Genomic DNA, 27,505 nt, shown 5'->3' with positions numbered 1-27,505 from the left:
ACGAAGGTTTTGTCTCCGCGTAGGATCACGTGTTCCCCTCCGTTAAGGGCGTGTCGAATGTGGTGATCGGGTTTTTGGTTCATGTAGGTCAACCATTCCAGGGACGCGAGGGAATGCAGTTTGCCTTGTCTATGCCATCCACTGATGGGTTCCGAAGCGATGGTACGTTCTGGCATGTGTTTGGTGCGGTAGAAGAGATTGCAGGCGGAGGCGATGGTGAGACAGCGTTGGAGAGGATTGAAGCCGCTGATGGCTTCGAATTCTTGGCAGAACACTTCGCAGGCCCCTTTGAGGAGGAGCACGTCGGATTCACAGTAGGCCACGAGTTCTGCTTGGAAATCGAAGATCAAGTCGGGCTCGGCGAGTTGTTGGGCATACCAGCGTTCGAACTCTTGCACGCGTTCTGTGGACATGCCTTGGGGGTCGTAATGTTCTTTGTCGGGTAGAGGTCCCACGTAATCTTGATGGTCGGGGGTGTTGAAGAAGTGGGGGAAGAAACCTTTCTTTTGTTCAACCAGTCCAAAGGCTTTGGGAAAATTGGCCAGTGGCATTTGAAAGAAGCAGAGAGAATCTTTGAAAACAATGTCTCCTCCGTTGATGGACAAAGACAGGATCTTAGCGCCGTTGACCACTTGCTCGGGCACGACGTATTGTTGGTAGAGTTCATCCAGTATCAAGTAAGAATCGAACCCTTGGGAATTGTGGGCTATGACAGTGAGGGTACAATCCTGAGCTAAAGCTCTCAACCAATCCAAGAAATCTCGAATGCAGGTGGCACCTTCAAAATGAAAGAGTTCCTGGCAGTTGGAAGTGGCAGCGCACACCAAGTTGGGGACGTCAACACCTGTGTCTTGCATGGTTTCGCTGTCCCAGTAGACAAAGAGATGGTCTTTGGTGTGCACGCTCTGCGAACCGTCAGCTTTGCGTTTTCTGGATTTCAGTAATGTTCGCTTTTCTTCTAACTTGGTGGGATTCTGTATGAAGCATTGGTGTCGGTAGAGATTGTGATACTCCATGCAGGAGGGACATTCGGCGGTGCTGCACACGTGACGCGTTTCGATCTCGCGAGGTCTGAGTAATCTGTTGCACCGAGGACACTTGCGTAGGGAACTGCAGACGTTTTTGATTTTTTTGGCGGCGTTGGCTTTGGTGCCGTCCGTCTTGGAGTAAGCGTAATGATTGGCCAAGCATTGTTCTCCGAAGAAGGCGCGGTGACATTGAGGGCAGGTGTGTGGTGTCGCTGGCGCGATGACAATCTTCACACTGGGTTTGACAGCAAGCAGGACATTTCTTTCCGTGGCAGGGATGATGATTGATGTCATCGGTCTGGTAGCTCTTTTCACACTCGATGCAAAAATTGGATTTTCCTAGGAAGGCGGAGAGTGAATTGCAACCGTGATAATGTTCACCCGCTTTGATGAGGATGAGTTGTTTGTCACATGGCGGGCCTTTGAAAATGATTTGATAATTATGATCCAGGGAAAGCACCACGATCTGATAATCGGTGAGATGACGTTGGAAGGTGTGGAGTTCGGTGAGACCGCAAGGTCCTTCAGGGACACCCGCAGCCTGGTGGAGTGCCTTGGCCTTTCTTCCTTGAGCGGGTTTGCCGCATCGTAGGTTGACGTACTCAGGATGTCGACTGCCTACGTCGCAGTAGGCTTGCATGGTGACCAGAGCCCATGCACAACAGAGTTCGTCCTCGTTGTTGATTTGGATGACGCACTTTTTGAGATCGAGTAGCTTGTCGAGGGCTAAGCTGGCTTTGCGAAGTCGCTGTTTACCGCTACCTCGGCCGGGATCTCGGATATGTGAAATGTGTAACGAGAAGGTGTCATCCAATCGGAACTGTTCGTTGGAGTTTAACATCTTTGAAATTTGCTGCATGATTTCTTGGGCTCTGAGATCATTGTTCATCCATTCTCTGACACGCATGCGAGCTGAGTGATAGGAGTGTCTCAATCGGTTGGAATTCATGTTGATGAGGAAGTGATCGTTGCGATCGACTTCGGGATCTTGGATGATTTGGTCTCGTATGGCACGTTGGAGGGCTCGTTCTATTTGACGCGGTAGGATGTCTTCGGTTGGTGGAGAGAGGTGCAGCACCACCGCTTTGCATTAACCGTCCCACATAATTTCAGTGTCTGACGCCTAAATGGCGAACGCGTCGATCCAAGTGAGGCGTTAAGAGAAAATCAAAGCCTTGTTCAATGTCATCCAAATGTTGGGCTAAAAGGGCGTTGTCTTCTTCATTGTTGAGGTCGAAATCGTCTCTCGGGAAGCGAAACATGGTGAGACTGAGGGGATGAGCAAAGTCTCATTGGTTTTAAGCGTGTGAGTCAACCAATGGGAAAAAAGTACTTTTTCAACACGTGAAAAAAATGTTGACCCGACCAGGAATCGAACCTGAGTCTTCGCGGCCACAACGCAACGTCTTAACCACTAGACCATCGAAGCATGAGTGGGAGGGATCTACGTTTTATAGGGTGGTGGTTCCCACCTTTTTTAATGACGTAGGAGTGGGGGATACCCCCATCCCCCCTCTGGTGACGTCACATCACGTGTCTCGATTCGACCTGTATAAAAATGGTGCGCCTTGACGGTGGTGACTCGACTGATGAAGCTTGAAGTGAGTTTACCGTTGGTGAAGATTTCTTTGGAGGTGGACCTATTTGCGCTGACTGTGATTGGTATTGTTGTGATTGAAGTTTGCCATTTAAAGAAATAGTGGAGGTGAGTTAACAATGGATACCTTGAATCAATGCAATCGAAAGATGACTACTTTGACGCAGTGGGTGAATGAGTGGAAGGAGCGTGAGAAAGAAAATGGCGCGAGTTTATTATACAATGACTTGCGGAATCTGTCAGTTTTTATTGATGCGGTGCTGCGGGACATTGACTGTTTGTTCGCGGAAGAGCAGTTGGGCTTTTTGAGGGAGATGCATTTCAAAGAGTTGCGAATGAATGTGAACCGTGCTTTTAAAGGTTATAAACGTTTGTTTTTTAGCTATGATCAGTCATTGGGATCGTCTTCCGGTTGAAATCCAATGTTACATTGTGGACTTAAAATATAAACAGGAACGATTGGATGTCTTGACGGCACCACGAAAGAGATTATGCGAAGAAATGAGATTATACCATTATTTGAAAGAGAAATGGAGTATAGGACATTTGAGGTGTGAGCCTCACCATTGTCGTTTATGTATGGCTTTTCGTGCGAGAGTGTATGGTCATTATCGCAATCGTAGGGTGATGTTAGGTTACTCTTTGAAACAAGCGGCAAGTAACGTGACGGTTGCCAAGTGCGATATGTTGAGAGAGGATGTTTTGTTTTTGTTCTAGAATGACAAGCCATTGGGATTGTCTACCACCCGAAATTCAATCGTACATTCTCGATTTAAGGCTGCGACAGGAACGATTGGACATGGTGTCGGACCGACAAAAAGAGTTGTGTGAAATGATTCGAATCTATCATCGCGTCAAACGTGAATGGGACCTAGGTCACGTGCGATGTCAACCTTTTCGCTGTCATATTTGTAACGGAATGAATTGGAAGGATGGGCGTGTCACATTTGACGTCATCTATCATGAAAAAGTGCTTCTCTATTATAACGGTCGATCGGTGTTGGTAGGTAATTGTTTGCAACAAGTGTACTTACATGAAATTAAACAAAATTTGACCCTCTTTTTTCCTTAGAAATGGATGCGAAGACTAAAGTGAAATTGAGTCAAGACGTTGAGAGTTACTGGGATTTATTACCCTGGCACGTTGCCTCGAAAATTTTGAATTTGAAGATTAATCAGGAACATTTGGATGAGGTGGAGAAAGAAAAAAGAAAGAATTTGTGTGAGGAGATTAAGAAGTTTCACGCCTTGAAAATTAAGTGGGAGAAAGGATCTGTTGTGGCTGTGCCTATGTTGATTGTATGCGAACCTGGTGTGAATGAACATTATGATGATAAATGGTATGGGAAGTATGTGGATATAGGGGGTCAACGGAAAAGGGCCTTTTTGGCATTTAATTTGGATCAGGCCTTACAACGTTGTAATCACGTGAAATCGTTTATTTATTATAGAATTGATACGCCTGATGGCACACAGTTTTTTGTATGAAGGTAGGGCGTCTTCCCACGAGGGGAATGGACACATGTCCCGCTTGTAAAAGGTGATAATGTGAAATAAAATGTTTTTTGCAGAAAAAAATGGCTGCCTTTAATCCTGTCGATCATTCGATCAAATGTGTGGTGTGTTCCAGTTCCGAGATGAAAGACGGTGAAAAGCTCTTCCTGTTGGAATGTTGCAAAGAGGGGGTGCACAACTCCTGTCTAGTGAGACTACCCAATGGAACGCACTTGGTGTGCCCTAAATGTCACATTGAAACCTGCGCCCTTAATCACATAGTTCAGAAGGATCACTTCACTGAGAAGGACATGGATCTCATCGATCTGTGTTTCCTGAAACATCAGGTGGTCTCGCGCATTCCTATGACGCAGAAGGAGATCCATTGGCTACGCGTGGCTGCCAATGTACCCGGGTTGAACGCCCTATGCCACGTCAGTCATCGCGTCTTTTTGACGGGTCTGGCCTTTTGGGTGCCTCTGGAGAAAAGCGTGTTCTGTGAGTGGGAGGATGTGGCTGCTCGCTTGTCCCTGGGTCTGACCTACAATAACCTCTCCGAGATGCGTTCCCGCTACAATCTGCGCATGGAGAGGGATCAGAAAAGGGATGCCTTCCACCACTTTTTAGATCACTTGCTGGAGTGTGCTGTCAAGGATGAGGAAGTGGTCAGACAGTCTTGTGTGGTCAAGACCTGCCGCTGCCCCCAGTGCCCAGAGTGTCAAGGCTTTGCTTCTGTTTGGGAAGGAGCGTATGTCCAACATAGTGGCCCTTCCCAACCGCAGTTATTTTTACGAGCGCGTGGAGAAAGGGATCTACAATAATTTCAGGATGGTTTATAATCGTGCCGATAAGAAGAAAGCCCAGTCATAAGTCAAAACACATGTATCTCTTAATTCAACATGATTCAATAAAGTTACAGTTTCAAACGTTTCTTGGCTTGCATGTTTCGTTTCACCACCCTTTCTGTCATGGTCTTCCTACCGGGTAACCTGTCAATGGCCTTGATCATCTTGGTGTCGGCCTTCCACTTGTCCTGCAGATTCTTGGCCCGACTGTAATCGATGTCGTGTTGTTTGGATATTCGGTCCAAACGATTGATCCCAGGATCTCCTCGGGCCAGTCGTTTTTTCAGTTTGGTGCCCGGTCCCATGTACTGACAGCCCGGCCAATGAAATTCAATGCCCGTCTTGCCCAACAGTTTCTGAATGTCGAAGCCATAACCGCGTTGCTTTTTGCGAGTCCTGGTCTTGTTGGCTCTAGTTCTTGTCATAGCTGAGACGTCGTCGACTGGGGTTTTTCCACCCTTCCCAAGGCTTCAGGCGTTCATCTGCTGTGGGTTTACGCTTCTTTTGTTTCTTGGTGACTTTCTTGGGACTGTATCCACCCTCTTCGTCGTTGAGGTCGTCGTCAATTGATTGGGGATCCAGACCAATGCCCCTTAAAAAGCCTTTCTTGGCTCTGCTCAACACGCTTTGTTTCAAACCACCCGATTTAGGCTTCTTACCGCTGGATATGGGTCGCGGTATTCAACTCGGCTTAGCACTGGAGGCAGGCTTTTTCACGGTCTTGGGTGTTTCGGGTAAGAGTCGACGGGGTTTGGGTTTGATCCCAGACGTACCCGCGGGTGTGGACACTTCTTGCTTGATCCTGGCGGGTGTTTGACCTTGGATGACTTGTTTCAACAAGTTTTCCAAGGGACTGTCCAGGGCTTCTTCATCCGGCGCAGGGGCACCTACACCAGCCCGTGGGGCACCTCCTGTCCGAATCCGTTTGGTCAATCAAGTCTGTTCACGCGCCAAGGGTTTGACCATCTTGACGGCCATGCCGTCAGGAATGGTGGGGTTCCCCAAGATCAATTGTTTTTCGGCCGCCAATCGTCCTGCTTTGTTCAACAGGGCACTTTGGGAAATCTGTCCTTCGTAGTAATCTTGCAAACGTTCGAATTCACTGACCGGCACCATCATGACCTCTTCCGTCATACTGCAACGCGGTTTCAAAACAGTCTTGCCAGTAACTTGCTTCTTGACGAGCTTTTTCCAATTTCAATTGCAGACTCTGGATGGTCTCGTTGGGTTTGGCACAGGTCTGGCAGGGAATGATCACGTCTTCCACGTCGTCTTGGACTCGTATGCAATCGTCACACCTGTTACCGTATTTTAAAGCCAAATATTCCTGTTCGAGAGCTCTGTATTTTCGATGCTGACGCTCTTGAACTAGCTTTAGTTGTTCTTCTCTGTGATTGGCTTCTTGTAACAATCCAATGAGCTTGGTCATGTTGTCTTTGATCTCGACTAGTTTTCTGTTCTCTCTCACGCGTTCAGGCACCACGTCGATGCCCTGCAAGGGGTAACCGTCAGCGTCTCGACCCGACATGTTCGTAACACTCATTCAAACCTCGCCAGAATCCACTCCCTGTCTGAGCCAACAGATGTTGACGCCTCCTCTTCAGTGAATTTCTGCGCTTCCCCACTTTGCGCAACACGTTCTTATGGCGTTGAAGTTTGCGAAGCATCTGAGGCCTGACGGGAATTCTCTTTTTCAACAGATTCAAGACCATTTCACTGACCGCGTTGATCTGGTCGGCGTTGGCGCGTTCCAACATCTCTTGACGTTTGAAACGATTGGCTTCTTGGAGAATACTGGTCAAGAATGGGCGTTGTCGTCGTAATCGATTCATCGCCTCTTTCTGAGTCGGTAGTAAGGGGTAAAGTCTTTTATGCCCTGAATCGACTCCACCATTTTGACACCCGCTGGAACACGGAACGGGGTCTTGCGTTTTTTCTTGACGGGTTTGAGGGCAGATTGAAAGGGTATTTTCCGAATGGCGCGTTCCAACTTGGGTCAGTGCTTTTGAACCTGCTTGTCTAAGAACTTGGCTATACCACCTATAGGGCCAGCTACTCTGAAGATGTCGTCACCTCGTTGCCGTATCTTGCGCCGGGAGAGCATGGAGAGCTTACGTCGGCGTCTTGCCATCGTTTTGAATGGGGTGGAGTCAAGACCCAGCTTTTTTATCCCATCATCTTGGCCAAGGGTGTCTTGACGGCTGGGATGCGTTTCAATAAACTCAAGAGGGTGGTTCTACGATTGAAACAGACAGGTGGTTTGGCTCGACTCTTGGCTTTCTTTCGAGGTTTCTTGACGAATTTGCTCAAATCTCCGAACTTGTCTTCGTACCAATGCCTCTTTTTCATTCTTCTTTTCCTATCTTCTTTCGCTGAAAGGGTTGCCATGGCGGGAGCTCTCTTGCGTTTCCTGCGCGTTGTGACTGTGGCTGGTAACTCACCGGTGTTGAGTACACTGTGTTTCCTGTTGTACTCGTCTTGAAGTCTCTGAGGGCTGTTGATCAAGGATCGGTAGAGTGCTTCCAATTCCGCATTCATGGTATTGAATGACTTCAGGTTTTTCACTCATCGCTTTTTATAGAGCCAAGGTTGTTTGCGATGGCGATAGGTGCTTTGAGCCGTTCCTGTCAAACCCATGCGTTGGTAATCCTTGCATTTTCCCAAGGTGTAGCCCATTTTGGCCGCACTGGCAAAGACGTTCCCTCCACTTTGTCGTTTCTTTCGCTTATTCTTTCCGATGGCTTTCAAGGCTCGTTTGGCGCCGTAACTGGCTGCTCCGGAAGCCGCCCCCAAACCCACGGCTTTACCCAGGGCGATGCCGGCCGGCACGAGTGCAGCCAAAGGTAGGACACCACCCTTCTGTTTCTTCTTTCGACGTCGTCTTCTCATCGCGAGCACGAGCCCTGCGGTGGTGAGCAGGGACACGGGTAGGTTACCTCCCTTCTGTTTCATGGTGAACAATGAACCCTCATGGACTTTGGTCGTCTAGTTTATGCTCTTTTTGGTAAGGAATGTAACGAAATTTCAGGTCGTACCGTTTGATGTACACGTCCTTGATGGGTTGGGTCAGATCCGTGATGGTATCGTCCATGGTTTGCAATTTGATGAGGAAGCTTTCGAACTCGTCCAAGGGAAAGCCGCACACGTAGGTTCTCAATTCGATCAAGGTCTTTTCATGCGTGGTGAACGTGAAACGACTCATGTCCATCTTCATGGAAAAATTCCTGAAATCATTCCAACCCTTGACCAAGGTGCCTAAAGCAGTCAAGATGGCCATGACGACATGTTGTTCCCAAAGCACGCCAATGATCATGCTCAAGGCCATCATGAGTAAAGCCAGTCCATTGAGAAAACAGAACCACGTTTTGAAATGGTAAAACATTTGTTTCTGACACCACCATTGTCGATGATAATATTTGTACAATCCATCCAATCGCGACAAGGATTCCTCTTCCACACTGTTTCTGTAAGCCCCGTTGAGTAAACTCACATCGATGGTCATGACTATTCAGTTCGAAACACTGCTCGAATTGCGAGTCACTTGGGGTCTTCCTCCGTCTTTGTAGGTGGTCGTGATGGTGTTGGTGGTGGTGATACCGGCGATACGTCGTCCTCGAGCGGTTTGTTGTTGATCGTTCAACATTTGCAATTGATGTTGTAAACTGTCTTGATCCATGCGTGATCTGGGGGTGGAAACGGCACTGCTTTCATCATCATCATCGTCATCGTCATCGTCTCCACCACCACCGCCTCCTGCACCGGCTCTACCACCTCTACCTCGACCCCGTCTGGGTTGCTTCCCACCTCGACCCCGTCTGGGTTGCTTACCACCCCTGGTAGCTGGTCTCTTGAATCCCACGGTGGATGTACGAGCCAGATACCCTCGTCCTGGCGGTGTAGGAGCTCGACCGGGTACGTCTCGACGCGTGTCCAGACCCGAAGGACCCGCTCGGGCTGGGGGAGGACTCGCCCCGACGCCTGCTACACTCCCTGTGGGGCGTGGACTGCGTCGTGGTGTACTGGTAGCCACTGGTCCTGCGGTGCCAGCCCCAGCGGGGGGTGTGTTCCTTAAGGGTGGTCTAGTGGACGTACCCACGCCCGGACTCAAACTTTGAATGTAGACTCAAAAAGTCGTCGTTGTAAGCGTAGGCCAAGTCGATGTCTTCCAGCGGTGAAAGAGGGGAAGGCAAGGCTTGAGCGATGAGACTGGGCGAGGTGCCCACGCCAGCTGGAGATGTACTCATTGTAGAAGGTCGGTGTATTTCTTTTCTCGAGCCACCAGTCTTTGGGCCAATAGCAGTTTATATTGAATGTGATCGGTGAAATTCTCTTGGTTATATGCGTTTAAAACGGCTTGCACGTCGCGTTTACCACTGCACTGTAAGATTTGTCTCATGGGTTCACACTCGACATTTCGCTCATGCATGTATTTCAATTGCGATTCGCAAATAGCTAGGAATCGCGGGAACCACTTGACTTCACTGTGCAGCATCTTCACTTCAACTGATGCATTCACATGCAACCCTCTTCTTTTAGCACATGATTGAGAATCCGCTCATCGTCGCGGCTTTTGGGATGTAAATCCAACAAGAGATACCCAAACGGACGATCGGTGACCTTTCGAAAGGTGTCTTGCACATCTTGCCATCACGACGGAAAGGCTTGTAACAACAAATTTTGCATCCCCAGTTGATCTCGAGGGTTTTTGAATCCCACGATGTAATGGGCATTTCTAGAGATGCTCTTGGAAAATTTACCGGGTGGAAACATGTCTTGCGATAAATAGATCACCGTGATGTTGCGATGGTGGGAATCTTTGGTGAAGAGATCCAAGACGCGTTTGTCGTTCCCTCCTTCCATCAGATCATCCATCACCAGTAAGCCACCCTTGGGAAACCAGATGGGTAAGAGATCCGAGTCAGGAATGCCGTGATGGAATTTCACTCCATACACTTTCATGGGTTTGAATCCGTCTTGCCAGGAACCGTAACAGTAATAAATGCGTTTGGGTGGGGTCTCGAACAGATCGAGATTGTCCACCAATAATTTGGTGGTGAACACCGTTTTACCCGATCCCGACGGACCCACCACCATCATGCTGGAAGGCGTGTTGAATCGAAATGCTTGATGTCGTTCCATGGTCTAGTCCCATATGGATGAGACAAAAGGAGTGCGTTTCATATATAAACCGTCTGGGGTACCTTATGGAAAAGCGTGAGGTCCGGATAGACAGGATTCCCTTTCCTGGGCGCGGGAGTTAACACGCACTTGTCTTGACACCTTGACTTCACATTTTTTCAAACTCTTTTATTACAATAAATGTCTTACACCGCAACGAGAGGTACAAGTGTCTTGCTCGTAATCACATCGACAGACTTGCTCCCAATTCAGCTCTTTGTGTATCAATTTTTTTAACATTTGTCCCACTTTATGATCATTTTGTACATAATCGTGTGGACTGAAACAACGTAGAAACGTGTTCATGTCATGTCCTTTGGATCGATCGATCAAAAACATCAATGCGTAATCGCCGCAACTCTGACTGTACAGCGATTGCAGACTCTTGCCGTTGTGGACGTTGAACTTCCAATGTTGATCCAACCACCTCTGTAAAGGTTCCGTGGTCAGGTAGGTATCCAAGAGCAGGCCATAACTGTCCATGATCTCGCAAGCGTCCTGACACGTCCATAGCGCAATCCAATGCCAACCCGGTTGGCCCTGAGGGTCCGTGTTGACGATGTAACCCACGGGTCCTTTCTTGTGGGGTTTCTCGGGTAAACGATCGCAAGGCACCGTGCCGTAAAAATAGGGTTTCAAACTGGGTTGACTCCTGGCCAACACGTCCAACTGCACATTGTTCAAACTGACTTTTTCCATTACACTTGGTACACGTCGTATTGCACAGTCTTGTTGCTATTAATCTCCAAGAGATTTTCAAATTCAGCGTAGAGGATGGCCGTGATGTTAGCACCTTGATCGGCTCCAAAGTCGAACACCAACCGCAACTCACCGCTCAGCTTGGGGTTCAACACTGGACTGTTGAGGCAACCGTTGGCAGCGTTCTCAAATACAAACAACGTGCATCCTTTACCTCGTCCCCAATCTTTGGCTCTCACCATGTTTCCTTTGCTCTTGCACAAACTTCCTGTGGCTTGTAGGAATTGTCTGTAGCCTCTCATGTCTCTGCTTCCATTGGTGTGGAGCAATTCCAAGACTTCGTAGGGATAGGCTTCTCCTCTCACCAATTGTTTGATGCTGGTCAGATTAAATTGCTGGAAGGTGAAGGGATACTTGTCGACGGCGCCGTTGAAGGCTGTAGAAGCCACCAATCCCACCACTAGCATGTTGGGTAACCGGTTCTGGAACGGATTGGTGATTTCATAGTGTAACTCGTTTTGCGTGATGTAGGTTCGTATCTCGCTTCTGACCGTAGGATAATTGACCACGTTTCTTCCACTTCCCATGTCATTCATCAATTCTCGGTAGACGGACGGGTTGAGTCTGACTTGGCAAAGATACAATTTCACTTTGATATCTCTGGAATCGATACGGAAGGTCACAGCACCGTCCATTTGCCAAATCCACACATCCGGTGAATTGAAGTACAACTGGATACCAATCTGCACATTGGGTATCAAGAGTTTGCTGAGGTGAAAAACTTCGATGTGGGGTACGAAGCTGTAAATGCGTGTCTGACTATCAGTGCCAGTAGCTTGGGCTCTGAGTTCACGCACCAGGGCTTGTCTTTCAGGTGGCATCGCTTTGAAATCATTGTGTGCCAGATTCAGTTGAGTGGCTGTCAAAGTATCGGGCACATCGATAAAATTGAACCAGCCTTGAGGTCTCAAGATGGTGTCTCCATCGTCTGTCAAAATTCAGTAAGGTTTCGATGTACGCTTTGTAATGGTAGGTGTCCGTCTGAGGACTGATGAGCGTACCATTGAGTCTAACACTGATCTGTTTGAAGAGGGAGTGAACAATGTTGTTGACCAAAAAGGTGTTTTCGGCGGCCACGGCATCACCTCCTGCTGCTTTCTGCAATTTCCATTCCAGTTCGAAGTAACTGCGAGACAAATCAATGTAATCTTCTTGAGGATCGATCTGAAAATCGATGGGGTTGATGCCTGTGGTGAAAGGATGAACGGGTACCATCCGATAACTCGAGATACTCAGATCCGTGGGCAGTACCCGAAACAAATTCAACATGGGGTTCTTGACTCCCGCCGAACCAGGGAGAGGGGTAATGTCCATCATGGTCGTCATTTAGGTCCTCGTCGATGTCTTCTCTTGAGAGCGCTCCGTACCCAAGTGGGGTCCAGACCTCGTCTGCGGTGGGGTAAGAATGCGCCTCCCTTTTGTAGTCTTCTGCCTCGCGTCAACTCACTGATGATGGGAGGAATGCGTCGAACACGTCTCGAATAAATCGGATTCATATTCATTTTCCAAAAATGTCGTCCAACTTGTGTTTGGCGGCTCGGTTGATTTTGCTCAAGGCTTTACGTTTAATGGCTCGTCTCCCACCAGCCTTCACACCTCGAATACCACCTGCAATGTTAGGCAATCCCAGGGGTCCACCCTTTTTTAAACCTTGCCATCCTTCTCGTAAACTGGATCCCGAAAAGTCTCGCAAGAAACCTCGCCCCATTTGACCGTCGGGTTTGAAACGCGTCAAAGCACCACCTCTCATTCTTGTTTGAAGTGTAGCGTGACGATGGTATTGCCTGCTCCGAATTTCGTCAATTCACCAGTGGTCTCCGCGACTTGTGTCTCGATAATGTCGATGTAATCTTTGCGTACCGGAATATATTGAACATGAAGGGGTTCAAAATACTGGAAGCCTTTACCTTCTCGTTGGTAATTCACTTCTCGTAACAGATCCGTGACTTGATTCCCCACCACCCCACTGGTCCCCACATCTGAATAAATCATCAACGAACGCGAGGTGGAGCCCGTCACGTTCTCTAACGAGGTGTTGAGGTTGATGAACCGCCAGTTAAAGGTGGAGGTCAAGTGAACTCTCTTTCCGTCGGGCGTCAATTTCCAATAGGGTTCACCTGTAGTTGGACTGATGTCGATGGCTGCTGGCACTTTCAGTTCTTTGTTATTCAGTTCCATGGACAAATTAGGACCAATCTCCACATTGTTACCACTCATCTTGAACCATCCCATGTCGAGGCCCAGTTCAAGGTTGACATAGAATTGGGGGTAATGTTTACCATTGAAGAGCCTCAGGTTGATATTCGTGTTGTCGAAGACAAAATCGTCGTCTTCAAATCGGAAATTCAAGAGATTACTTTTCTTGGTGGTTTCATCCAAGAGGTAACCCGCTCAAAGCCTCTTTTCTATCACACTGGTGTCAAAAAGTCTTGACGGTCTTCATGAATTCCACACCCGTCAGATTGGACAAATCACCCGTACGAAGGTGTTCGGGCTTGAAATCCGCACCATCTGCATTGTTCCGGTTGTTCAATTGCACGGTGTCTTTCACATACCAATAGCCTTCAAACATCACATCGTCCCCTTGCAACAAGGGAGGCACTTGACTCTTGGGGTCTGGTAACGAGATACTACTGAGTCCCACTTTCCAATTGGCGCCTTCCATTTTCAAAGGATGAGGGAGACGAATCTTGAAATGGTTGGATTTTTTCTCGGGATACTCGGTCTTGCTACTGTGGCTCGGTAGACTCACGTAAAAATCCGTCATGTTTAAAATGCAAGGTGACAGTCGTCACTCCCGAAGGAAATTTCACCAATGCTCCGTCGTTCTCGGCCACTTGCGTCTCGATAATGTTAAACACGTCGCTGCGCACCGGTAGATATTGTATGTGGGCAGGTTCAAAGGTCATTGTGTTCTGATCGTGCGGCACTTCTCTCAAGAGATCGGTGACTTGATTCCCCATGACGGTACTTTGCGCCACATTGCAATAGACATACATGGGCGTACGAAGCGTCTCACTGACGGTCATGCTGCCACCATAGCTCTGCTCATAGAGCTCGTCCAGGTAGTCGAAACGCCAATTGCAATAAGAACTGAGCTGTAAGGAGCCATCGTCTCTGATGTTCCAAAAATTCGTGGAATGCGCATTGTGTTGATCCTGCCAATCGAGTTTGAAATCATTGGGCACTTTGTCGTCTTTGAAGAGTTTCACTACGTGATTGGTCAATTTGTAATCGGCAAGTCCAGTCTTTTCCACCCACTTCAGTTTCTTGACCAATTCAGGACCAAACCACACTTTGGGACGCAATCTATTTTCATTCGGTTTTTGATTGAGGAACGTATCGGTGTTGTCGATAATCAAAGAATCCCCTTCCCAACGAAACACAGGGTAGTATTTTTTACCGTCGGGAGCTCGTAGACTTTCATTGCCACGTTCCATGTACTCAGTCAGACGATGTTGCAAACGATTGACCAAGTATCGCATGAGCGATTTCCCACTCGTGACTTTGACCTGGTCCTTGTGCAGGTCGGAACCCTTGATGTAAAATTCATTGCGGTAGACAAGTGGAAACCAGATACCATTGGAACTAAGACGGAAGGTTTCCATGGTCCAATCGAATTCTAACAGGGTGTCATCATCTTCGAAGAGGTGGGGTCGGTGAGGTCGTGATTGATGAGGTCGCAAGGGTGGGGGTGGGTAAGAGAAAGCACTCAAACCCACTTTCCATCCTTCTTCTTTCAATTGGATCTGGTAAGGCAAATGGTTCTTGAAACTGTTGGCTTGATTGGAGGGGAATTCCGTGGTACTGGAACTGCTGATCAATTGCACATAAAACTCTTTCATCTCGCCTTGACCAATGCTCCTTTCTCAATCCACGTGTTGTATTTGTTTGGCCAACCTTTCCACCGAACCAAGACTTTATTCCCTTTGCGTTTGACGATCTTTTCCACGCGAAAAAGATCGTCGCTCTTCACCATCACTTTCTGCAAATCCTGAGCGTAAAACGTGCCACTCAATGGTGTTCCGTCCCACTCCTTGATCTTATAGGTAGGAATCACACCCGGCACCACACGAGCCACCACAAACACTTCTTCGGTCCAACCTGGTAAATACCCTTTCTTGAACAGGCGGTATTTCTTATTCAATCGCACCCGATCCCCCACTTTCAACTTGGGCGGCACGCGTTTGGCTTGCAGTCGATCCGCGTACAGCGTCTTCCACACCTGCTCTTCGTTCCCCAGGTCGACTTTCTCGGGCGCCATCTTGATACTGCGGTGGTAGGAACGATTGTATCCCAACACCAAATCCTTCAAGACGGGTAAATAACTGAACGTGTTCTTGATCGTAAAATATCGGTACATGCGTTTCTTCAAAGTGCGATTGAATCGTTCGATCACACTGGCTTTGGTATCGCCGCTGGTGGAAAAATGACGAATGTCTTTTCGCGTCATCAAGGCTTGAAAGGTCCTGTTGTAAAATTCTTTCCCGTCATCGGTTTGCAACTTGCGAGGTATCCTACCACCACTGTGTTTCAAAATTTTCTCGAAGGCTGCCGTCACGTCCTTGCCAGTCTTGGACTTGACCGGTTCCACCCAAGCGTACTTGGACAACACGTCCAACACCGTCAACAGCTACTTGTACCCTCGATTCGATTTGGCAATGTTCCCCACTTCGATGAGATCCGCCACCCATTGTTCGTCCATACCGTAGACCATGACCGGTACCGTACGAAAACGACGACGGGTGGGTTTGTGAAGCGTGTAGCCCAAACTGGCTTCCAACCGCTGGCGTACCGCTCCAATGGGTAAGCCACGGGCTTTGGCGAAACGCGTCACACCACCCAGACTTCCCGGGACGCTGGGATCCTCGTAGGCCTGCACCAAATTGGCATACCGATCCACCTTCTTCTTTTTCTTACTCATAATGTCGACAATCGGCACAGAGCTTGTCTAATCAGCTCGGGGTGTTCTCGTCTTATGATAGAGTACCAGACGATTGACTGGGGTTGTCGTTTCAACCACAATATGAAGACCACGAAACGCCAGACGTTCTCTGCGACATGCGTCTCCAAAAACACCCGTTCGGGGTCAGACACCATCAACGAGGGAATGGGATCTTTCCTTTCATACTGGGCATATAGAAGCTCGCAGCGCTCGCACAGACTATACCACGCACTAGCCATACTGACAAAAATGATTTTTTATTTTCACATCACCGTTTTTTATACAAAAAAGGACTAAGCCAGGATTCGAACCTGGGACCTTTGGGTTATGAGCCCAACGCACTGACCACTACACCATTTAGTCATCCTCGTTCATCAAACAGTGATTCAAACTATTTACAAGGTCTCTCTCCGTCATCAGTTCCACTAGCAAGTCCTCCATCTTTTCAGTCAGTTCTCTGAAATACGCGGGAGTCCCCAATGAAATCGGGCGGTTCAGTTTGTCGCTCAGTCTCACAGAGATATCTCGGGCATAAGTCAGGGGCTCCACCATCTTCTTGATCTTCTGTCTCATCATGAAGGTCAAACAAGACGTGGCCATCAGACAGAATCGGTTCTTCATTCAGACTGGCGGAACGATAGCTGGCACAAAACGGATGACATTCAATTCCTTGATGTAGACCATGGAGTACCAATCGATGGTGAATAGAAAGGTTCGACACACTTGAGATTTCAGTAAAGGTAGAATCTGCCATCCCCATTCAGGACGTCGACGGAGGAGTTCAGGAATGGTCCACTCGTGCTCGGGTTTGCCGTAAAACAAAATGTCAAACACCAACATATCATGGACCCCTTCCTCTTCATCGATGCAACCCAAAGGCGACACCTGAAAGCTGCACACCGACTCGATCAATTCAACGATCTCGTTGCTGTTACTGTACAACACGGTCAACATCTCGAATCAAATGAGAAAAGAACCGCAACGCAATGTTTTATAGTAAAAAACGCCAGACGTTCATTGGTTGATAGCGCAACACACCACCCAAAGTAAAAGTACTGAATCACGAGGTGAACCATTGTTCATTGTCCATGGCTCTCATGAAGGTGTCAAGGGTCGCTTTCTCCTCCCCACTGGTCTTCCACTCTTTCCGACCTACTCGCATGGCATCCACCAACTTAAGCAAATCCACGCGACTTCCCGCGGCATCCATCTTCTCTGCCACTTTCAAAATGCCCCCAGACAAGACGCCTCGGTACTTATCCATCTTCTTCCCTGTTTCAACAGTTTCCTCTAACATGATGGTATCAATGGTCTTTTTGATCAACAAAATCAAAGCATCAGGGTCTTCTTTTTCGTCTTCCACCTCCATATTGACAACAGGGATTTGCTGCTTGGTAGGTGGCTTCATTTTCCTCCTTCTCTTCAAGGTGGTCTTGTGCTCAACCAGGGGAGTCTCTTCGCCGCAATCCATCGTGTCAAGTGAACTCCCAACAGCAAAGCGCGTTTTTTATACACCTAGACACGTCAATCAAGTAAAATCACTTTCGTGATGGAAACGTACTGCGCACATGATGGGAAAAGTACGGACCACGTTATGGTAAAGTACTGACTGTTGATTGGTCGAAAGTAGAACCCTATAAATACAAGGACAGCCTTTGATTTCCAATCAGTCGCGATTAGGCATCGGAAGCAAATGGAGCCACCGCCAGCCAGTCCAGAGGAATCCTCCACGCGCTATAGGTTACCAGACCAGGAGGAAGAGGGTAAAGGTTTGGTAGATTATAGTCTCAATCCTCATTCGCCCGCCAACTATCCCCTTAGTACCAAGAAGAGAAAGAAAACGGACAAAAAGAAGAAGAACAAGAAACTCAAACAGGAACCAGGTAAACGAGTTCATTTCCATGCTAAAGTCACGGTCAAACTCATTCAGGATAAAAGTCACTACTCCATGCAAGAACTAGAATTAACCTGTGAAGACGATTATCCCTTAAGAAACAGTGACTTCGCTTTAAAACGTCAAGAACAAAAACTCATCCTCAAACTTCAACACCAACGACGCCCTTTTGGTCCTAGACGTATGCGTATACTCGAACGGTTAGAAAAAGAAAATAACTTGTCCTCTGTTTCTCAGATGCAGACAAACTCCCCGCCATCCACACCTTCTGGGAAGTTAAAGATTACGTCAAGCCAAACGAATTCGATCCCGATGCTTTCCTCAACGGTATGAAACAAGAATGGAAAACACCCTACAGGAACCCTTCACCACCCCACACCCTTCCTTGCCCTAGACACCCCAAGCAAGAATTAAAGAAGCATGAGACGACCACGGCCTACGGGCGTTGGTCCTATTACAAATGTCCTGTGCCCGAATGTTTTGCCTGTGCAGGCGTTGACAACATCCAATGTTATGTGACTTCCGGCCAACGTATGCTGAACGACTACTATGTCCAATTACCCGTGGAAAAAATGAAATGCTATTGCCAAAGACCTCTCATCATGAGCATGTCTAGATCAGAAAAGAACCCGGGCAAGTTTTACTTCAGGTGTGCCAAGCACCAATGCGACCTCTTTCAATGGGCCGATGAATACCCCCAAAGCAAGGTCAGATTCTGGTTAGAAGAGGGTTGAAAAGTTTGGGTGGAACCCCACTCCCTTCAACCCAGTGCAGAGGCTCTGGGTCCCTTCGAAGGGAACTGGGATCGACCTGATTTGAGCCCGCGGACCAAGTTCAACCTAGACCGACTACTCCGAGAGAACACACCCCAACAATTTCACGACCAGTACCTCTACGACGAATTCACCCCCAAAGAACGTTTGTACCTGGAACGAAGAGGTTTGCCTCCACCCATAAAAGACAGTGCATAAAAAACACAGTCATTCAGTTTCAAACATGGAAGGGTTACAGCACAAACTTTGCTTCATTTTGGATTTAGAAGGTTTTTTCATCAACAAGACCTTTCAAGTCAGAGAACTGGGTTATTACGCTTGGAACCGAGAGAATGGAAGACACGCCTTCAGCATCCCCATTCCTTACAAAGAGTTGAGCGACAAAGACAAACGCACGGTGAATTTTGTGACAAAGAAGATTCACGGATTGAGTTATCAACCCCTCAAGGCTGAACACTACCACAAACCCAAAGAACTCAAAGACCTGATCCTGAGCCTCTACGCCAGGTACAAACAAGGACAGAGAACCGTGGTGGGGTACAAGGGAGGACACGTGGAAAAAGATTTGTTAAAGACACTGAACATTCCTTCGCTCGATCTAGAAACATTGGGTTGTCCCAAATACGACAAACTCAGACACATCATTTCAAATGAACGTTTATTACCTAGCTGCGGTTTTCATCAAGACGAGAGTATCCATCATTGTCCAGTCACAGAATGTCACGCTTTCTGGTTTTGGTTGACAAACATTGTTCAATAAAAAGTTTTTTACAAATTGTCTCTTTCAAAATTTACTGAAGTAAGCAAATAATTGCTCCATGTCCGACAGTCGCACTTCCATTTTTTCTTTGACCCTCTGTCTCTCCACACTGTTCCCATACTCTTCGTCAATACGGATCAATTCCCCTCGACACTTCTGAAACCTCAGGATCACCCTCAGGATTAACCTCGACTTTCTCTTCAATAATTCCTGCGCCTCCGCAGTCCTAGCGCGTCGCCTCTTAGACTGCACGCGTTCCCACTCATCACTCAGCTGCTCCAACGTCATATCCACCTCCGCCACAATAGTCAGGAAACCTCGCGTAATAGGCATTTTGAAACAAAACCAAGAATCGCACGCCCTCCTATTTTAATCCACACCTCCACCAATCAACACCCTTCTTTCTCATGACATCACCAGAGGGGGATACCCCCCATCCCCCCTCTACCGGGCACACAAAAAAATCACATGACCCGCTCCTATTTAAAAGAAGCGAGCCAGAGCACATGCTGTAATTTTCCATCATGGCTTCCAGGCAAAGTCTACGATTACAAGGTATGGGACCCGAACTCTCCCCGTTCAAAGATGCCTGTTTCATCTGTTTATTGGAATTAGACATCCAATCCGTCACACGTCACGTCATGCCCTGTTGCGGAAAATTTCTACAAACGCTCCTTCAAAAAGGCCAACGAATGAAGCTTCCAATGTGGTCATTGTCGACATCCCTGCCCCGAGGATAGTAACGACACCGTCAGCGTAGATGATGACGATGATCTCCGAGCCAACGAACAGTTGAATGCCAGTCCCGACAATCACCCGATTTAGGTGCCACCTCACGAACTTGTAGGTCTCACACCCTTGGAACGTGCCCGAAACGCCATCAGTGATACACGAGCCAGCGCCACGGCTCACACCCTTCACCAAGAAGGGACCAGCTCCTGGGACAGTCTGCCTTTTCCCATTGATCCTCTTGTTTGGTACATCTTCTGGGTCCAACTGGATTGGTTCATCTCCACTTCACCCGATGGTAGAAACCCCATGTTCATTCACGCCTCCGTCAACACCCCCAACGAACCCACCCCAGAAGTCAGAAAAACATTTTACCGGTTGGTCAACAGACTCATTCCCGGCGCTGTGTATCCCTGCCTGCAAGAAGTCGTGCACCGAGAACATTTCACTCACATTGCCGACTACGAACGGGAAGGACGAAGGTACGCTTTTGACAGAAACGAAGTCACCGTCACGAACATTCGTATGACACGATTTTGGTCACCCGAATACTACCCAGACGCACCCTACACCAGCGGATTAACCTGGACACAATCTGGATTGTAAATAAAATTTGAAAACTGATCACGTGGTCTGTCGTCACTTCCGCTCCCCAGACCCTCACGGCCTTGCGTCCAACCCCACGTGGCCACTTTTGGCCGAGCTCGCCCCAGTCTTTCCTAATGCGAACTAATGCAACCGCTGACCTGAGCCAAAAATCCTGCACGCTGATTGGTCTAGACGCGTCACGTGTCCAAAATAACGCACTCTGATTGGCTAGGTCTCAAACCGCCCCCCTATACTACTCCAATAATGATAAATTATAATCCACCATGGTATTATACTGTTTGTTTAAACAGTTAAAATTAAGATGACTGGTAAGTACAAACACCTTAGCACTAGACTACACCAAAGAAATTTGAATATCACCAAGGATTTTCTCAAATTGAAGAATGAATTGATTGATGAGCCAAAAACGTCAGCCGAAGTTACTGCTGATCTTATTGAATCAATCCGTGACCATAAGCATAAGAATTAATACCATCATCATGAAGATATCTTTTATAAGATAACTTTTCTCCAAGAGGAATATTTAAAGGGTATTGAAGTCAGTGATGATGAAAATTATTTCTATTTTCAATGTAAGTGCTATCATAGCTACAAGAAACATGAAACCCCTCATAAAATACAAGTTACTCTTTGCATTATAACTGGACAAGTAATGGCTGCCTCTTGCACATGTGCTGCTGGTGAAGTTGGCTATTGTAACTACACGTTAGCCCTCCTGTTGAAAATTTGCAAATACTCACTGTATGAGAGCAAAACAACAGAAGATCTAAAGGATGAATTGGATGAAAATCCAGCTTTGGCCTGTACATCAAAGTTACAAAGCTGGCATAAAAGGACCCGAGGTGATTCAATCCATCCCCAACCAGTGATGAATTTAGTTGTGACAAAAATTAAGCCTGATGACAAGAAGTCTGATAAAGCTGTTATGTGTCAACTGTATGAGGCCCGCAAAATAACAAAGCCTGATGTTTCAGAAGAAGAAAGGTTTAAAAAAGCTATTGCAGGAATTAATCCTAAAATTGGAATTGCAACCCTTTCCCCAAATGCATCAAATGAGATGATGCAAACCAAATATGGCAGTAGCCCTGTTGGATCTACAAATAGCTACCAGTTGTCTTATACTGAGGCTAATTTTCCTGTGTATGCCAATATAAGCACTGTTCCAAGGTCTCCTGACATAAATACTGGTATAAATAATTATCCACAATTTCCCCTTAAAGACACAACCTAGAGTTTATCCAGACACTGTTACTAGTGAGCAGAGAACATTTTTATCTTCTCTTGAGGTTGATGAAGATAAGCTGAACAAAACTGAAATGGAAACAAGAGAGCAGGTAGGCAGTGAGAGATGGAGGGAAGAGAAGAGGTTTAGGTTTACAGCCTCAAGATTTCATTTGATTTCGAGAAGGCAAAGAAACCATGACACGTTTGCTAAACAATTGATCAACCCTGAAGAGTTTACAAGCAGACATACTGCACATGGAAGAAACTATGAGGCAACTGCCACTCACGAGTACCAAAAATTTATGACTGCAAGGAAAACACCAGTAGCACTCCTCAAGTGTGGGCTGGTTATTTCAAAAGAATTGCCTGTCTTAGCTGCCACACCTGATGGAAAAGTGATTGACTTTGGCGGTAGCCAGCCTTTTGGAATTTTAAAAGTAAAATGCCCCTCAACAAAATCTTCTGTGACACCACTGGATGCTTGTGCTGATCCCAAATTCTTCTGTGAATGTGTAGGAGACCAGTGTTGATTAAAAACTAACCATGAGTACTATGCTCAAGTACAGGGCCAATTGGCAATAACTGGTGCTTCTTGGTGTGACTTTGTTGTATATACATTCAAGGGGATGTCGATCCAAAGAATAATATTTGATCAGCAATTCTGGGATAACATTAGTCAAAGTATCAGTGGATATTATTTTCAGCATTTTAATACTTTTGCTCTTGCAGAATTCAAACAGCAAGATGATTCCAGCCCAACAAGGGCATAATCTGTGAATAACTGGTTTTCATCTCAATTTACCAAAGGAGATAAATAAGTATAGTTTATATTTCTGCTGGCTATAGTCTCACCCATACCTTTTGTGTACATGAAAAAATGTAGACATCTTGTTATGAAGGGTAGGGCACTATAATTAGCATATCCTTAACCCTTAACCCTGACCAACAGAGGCCTACTACTACTACTAACTACAGGATGTATGTAATGTTCAGGATCCCATTAGATGATTACTATGATACAATGGGATCTTGAACATTACATAAATGTGCACATACAGTCCACATCTGATTTACAATGTCAAATAGGCTTAGTGGAACTATACTGTCCCAAATATGGAAGTTCTTAACTTTGTTAATTGCCCTCTCCACATGAATTCTGAGAGAGGCAATTTCTTGTGTTTTTACAACATCCTCAGCAGGCATCTGAACATAACTCCCTAAAAAGGGTTGGATGTTTAAAGACACGCCCACTGGAAGATCTTGGATGGTAAAACCTGTGTCAGCCATGACAGAATCGCTAGCATCAAAAGGAAGGTTGAGGAATCCACTTCTCTCTGTAATTTCTCTGTCAAATATACTACCTGTATAAATTTGACTAATAAAAGAGATATGTCCAGCAGGGGAAATTGCAATCAAGCATTTCAGGGTTGTGTGATTTTTGTATGAACTAAACAACTCACTGTTCACACTCGATTTCAGTGCAATCTATAATAGCCCTTGTATTTGGGTATTTACTCTGAAAGTCTTGAGGCATGGTATCATCTCCCACTTCTCGGGATGGCCATATGTTCAACTGTCCAAACCTCAAATTCATGAAGTTGACCCATGAAATAACAATCCTGCTGACAGTAGATTGAGATACATTGTACAAATGCCCCAGATGGCGCTCTGCAAATCCCTGCCTTAATCTGCACATTACAAGGAAGAATTCCTCTTTAGAGTTCAATGTTCTAGGCCTCCCTGGTCCAACACCAAGTTCAGGTTCTCTTTCATAATATTCAGGGTCGACATCATTTTGAACAGAACACCAATACGGAATGTTTTCTCCGCTTTCCCCTGGATTTAATTATGTGTATGTTGCCATAAAAGCAGCATACGATGGAAAGCCTGTGTAAAAGGCAATATCTTCATCGGAAATAAACTTATCTAATGAAAAAACTCTGTTCTCCAATTTTGAACACTTCTCTGAAAGGTTAAAAGCATTGGCCCTTACTTTCTCCACCTCGGCTTCTAGTTTCTCATTTTTCGATTTACTGTCTTCGAGTGCACGCTCCATTTCAATCAGCTGTTTTCAAAGATCTTCATAGGACGAGCAGTTTTCAGAAACGCACGATGCATTTTCACTGGTAGTCGATGCTGAATCAGTTTCTAAACAAAGATCGATGTTTGAGTCACTTTGATCCATACTTGCTTGGGCTTCTGGACTTGAAATGGAAACTGTGCTCATGTCAAGCAACGCTCAAGCTTTCACATCCTCTCTGGGTGCTCTAGGTCGTGGTGGTCTCTTCCAAGGCAAGCTCTTCTTCCACGCAAAAACAGATGGAACTGCTCCGTCAACGTATGTTAACCGTCCAATACCTAGGCTCTTCTTAAGGTGTTCTTCCTTGAAGTGAAGGGAATAGACTTTTGTAGAATCTGTTATAGAGAAGTGCTTACCTGTATCTCATCATATCGCGTGTAGCAATTGTTCCCTGAAGCATTTTTCGGTTGGAATGCTGAAAAATCCAACTTTCTCGCCATTCGGGTCAGTGGTCCCCTTTTGACGACAAAGTGGAACACAGCAATACCGATTCTGTGGCGATTTATTGCTATTCATAGCAAAAACAAGCACTAAGAACAACAATTTAAATTACACAACACACGCTCCTGTAAGCTAAATTTTGTTTATCCTCATCCACCTCGCTTTCATGTTCTCGGGCCGAGGCTTTCCCGAGTCGTCTGCCATTATGAATTTGGTGTACAATTCCCAAATTTATCGGCTAGACAAGGCTTCAGACTGTAGTCTCAGGAAGCTCCTGCTGTAGTAAAATGGTAATTTCTTTTTTAGGCTCTTGATGATAACTATCATACTAAAATACAGTTGCCTCCTGATAACTTGAACCCTCACTAACTCAAACCCCCTGCTGACTCATTTCCCTTCAGACCATTTTCTATATAATTTAACCCTTGATAACTCGAACTCCCAATAACTCGAACCTTTTACTATTTCCCCTGAAGGTTTGAGTTATTGGGAGTCGACTGTAACTAAAAAAATAACCAAATAACTAAGGTCCAGTTCAGATGCCGAACTTTTCATGAGCCGAACCTAATACGTCGAATTAAGTACATGAAAAGTTCGGCGTCTGAATCAGTTAAGAACGGCTATTTGAATTGGGACCGGCTCAGCTGTTCTTCCCACCTGGCTCAGCCGGGAATTTCGCCTTTGGAACGGCTTTGATTCAGACGCCGAACTTTTCATGTGCCGAACCTAATGCATAAATTATGATAACATATTGTAAAAGCAGTTTCTCAAAGAGAGCATGCGTCATAAAGCGTGTTTATTACCATCATGGCGACTTGGAGAGCTACACTCGCGGATAACAGCGAAGACATGTGTAGTTCCTGCTTCGCTAACATGAAGTATGTTTGTATTGAATGTCGCATGTCGATCTGTAACAAGTGTTCTATTTTCGAAAACAATGAAGATACTGTTGGCTGGACGGCAGGAAGATCTGTTGGGCATTGTGAACCGTGCTTCAAGGCTAAGAAGTTGCTGGAAGAGAATTGTGATGGCGGAAAACGAAGAATGGCAAATAATGGGCGAGACAAGACCAACAACCCAGAAAAGTACGTGTGGAATTAACTTTTACAACTACCTTGGGTAACAGTTTTATTCCAAGTAATGTTTTATTGAAGGCATTCTATAGATATCCATGTGGCAGTGTGTGGCAGTTTGCAAGGAAACAGGTTTCCTCGCCCCATTGTCAAGTCGTGCTATTGTAGGAAACAAAGTGAATATTCTATTCCCCGTTCTAAAAGCAAAATGCAACGACAGAGAAATATGCATTCCTCATAATAGCTTTAGTTTTTTTGTTGCCAAATAGTTAGAATATTGCAACTACAATGTGCAAATTATAATTTTTAATTGTTTTGGCATATTCCAGTAGCTTACAAGAAACTTAGTCTCTCAAATTCAGAGGAGGAACCATTGGATATAGATAAACAGAAGGACGACCAAGAGGAGAACAAGAAGGATGGTAGTAAGTCAAAGAACAAGCGAAAAAAAGCAGGAAGAAAGCCCAGGTGGTCACAAGAGCTGCTGAATGATTTCATTGATATAATTGTGAGCAGTGATCACTACAAGACAAAGCTGATATTTAGGAATACTAAATTTCAACAGAATGGGGAAATCTATGGGAAAATCCGTGAAGAACTGAAGCAGAGATGTGTCGCAAGGGATGAGAGTTTCTGCTTTACCATTGAGCAACTGAGATCAAAGTTCAAGAAGTGTGTGTCTGAATGTAAGAAAGCTGCTCTTACTATTAAGACTGGAACTGGCATAAAAAGATTCCAAGAAGACAAAAATTTTGGGGCATGGTTTCAGAAGCTTTATGACATAGTCAAAACAAGAGACTCTTGCCAGCCAGAGCAAGCAAGGGAACCATCAGCAACTCAGTTTTGCTGAAACGTCACTAGCACACCAACTTTGGACAGCTCTGAAAGTGAAATGTCATCAGTTGACCAAAGTCAGAATATGTTTGTTCCTGTAAAGCAACCAAAATGAAAAAGCAATCGGGATGACCCAATTTGTGAAGCTATGAAATTGATGAAAACAATAGCAGAAAAAGATCCAACCAAGGAACTTATACGTTTTATGAAAGATGATATAGAGAAAGCACGGGAGCATGAGTTAAGATTGATGCAAATGATGCTTTCATTTCAAAACCAGCAACCACTTCAGGGTCAGAGCCCTGTGTCTGCAGCAGGACATGTGGGTTTTGCCTCACGTGCCTGTAATAGTGATGGTCTCTACTTGCCTTATCCACCAGCTCCTCACCAAATTATTCAAAGTGCTGGTTCCATGTATCAGGGCCCTTCAAATTACCAGTTTGGACCCCTTTCTCCTGCAAATTCTCTGCCAACACCTGTTAATTCTAATTATTCTACTCCAAGCCCTGAATCTGTTGGTGAGGTATCTACTCTTACCAGGGCCGATAGTTCTGTTTACACTCTATGTGATTTACTATTATATAAACAAGGATACATGTAGGAAGTTGAAATTGTATCCTCATATTTGTATCCTTATTATTTCACTTTCTAATCTCTGATTGGTTGCCAGATTGACTGCAAAGAACAAATTATTTTTTTGTTGTTGTTTGATATATATAAATTTTGTGTACAACCGAATACTTACCACTTAACCACACTGTTTGTACACTGTGTTTATACACTCTATAGGAGGGGAAGTAATGTTACAGTTCATGAATATGTTGTGTTAATAAGCTGCTTTATGACAAAGTGAAACAACTCTGTACTGTCTCTTGAGATTACATCGTTATCAATAAGAGTTCTACAGTGAGTACTATAAATCAGTGTAGCTCTTAAGGAGAATGCAATGTATACACGAGCCCATTTTCTCTCAAAGACAAACATCATTTCTCATAGAAACACTTTAATAGTAACATGTTAAACAACATTGGCACATTATGCTAATAAACAGTTATTTGGAAATGTACATCTTCCATTTCTAACATCACAAAATCCACCCTGGAAACATCTGAAACATTGTCCAAGTTAATGTCTTGCATAATATCAACAAAGGAGCCATACCTGCTTTAAGAAAGGATTTTGCCAGGACAAATAATTATTAATGTCCATGTGATTATCACAGGGATTAAAAGAGTGATCTAA

General features: G+C 45.8%; 1 protein-coding gene, 1 non-coding gene and 1 pseudogene across 2 annotated transcripts; all 3 read right to left on the bottom strand.

Moving 5' to 3' along the window:
- Nucleotides 1-9,458: 9,458 nt before the first annotated feature.
- On the bottom strand, nucleotides 9,459-10,145 carry LOC145499408 (uncharacterized; annotated as a pseudogene).
- A 557-nt stretch (nucleotides 10,146-10,702) lies between these two features.
- Nucleotides 10,703-12,477, bottom strand: LOC145500889 (uncharacterized protein F54H12.2-like). The gene has a single exon (XM_081480426.1). It carries the CDS (start codon nucleotides 11,720-11,722, stop codon nucleotides 10,841-10,843), a length of 882 nt encoding a protein of 293 aa, XP_081336552.1. The 5' UTR covers nucleotides 11,723-12,477; the 3' UTR covers nucleotides 10,703-10,840.
- A 3,659-nt stretch (nucleotides 12,478-16,136) lies between these two features.
- Nucleotides 16,137-16,209, bottom strand: Trnam-cau (transfer RNA methionine (anticodon CAU)). The gene has a single exon. It is a non-coding gene; the product is annotated as a tRNA-Met (tRNA).
- Between the last annotated feature and the right edge of the window lie 11,296 nt (nucleotides 16,210-27,505).

This window comes from Orbicella franksi, chromosome 10, assembly GCF_964199315.1.
Source record: "Orbicella franksi chromosome 10, jaOrbFran1.1, whole genome shotgun sequence".
Classification (NCBI taxonomy): Eukaryota; Metazoa; Cnidaria; class Anthozoa; order Scleractinia; family Merulinidae; genus Orbicella; species Orbicella franksi.
This window is presented reverse-complemented; position numbering and strand designations above follow the sequence as displayed.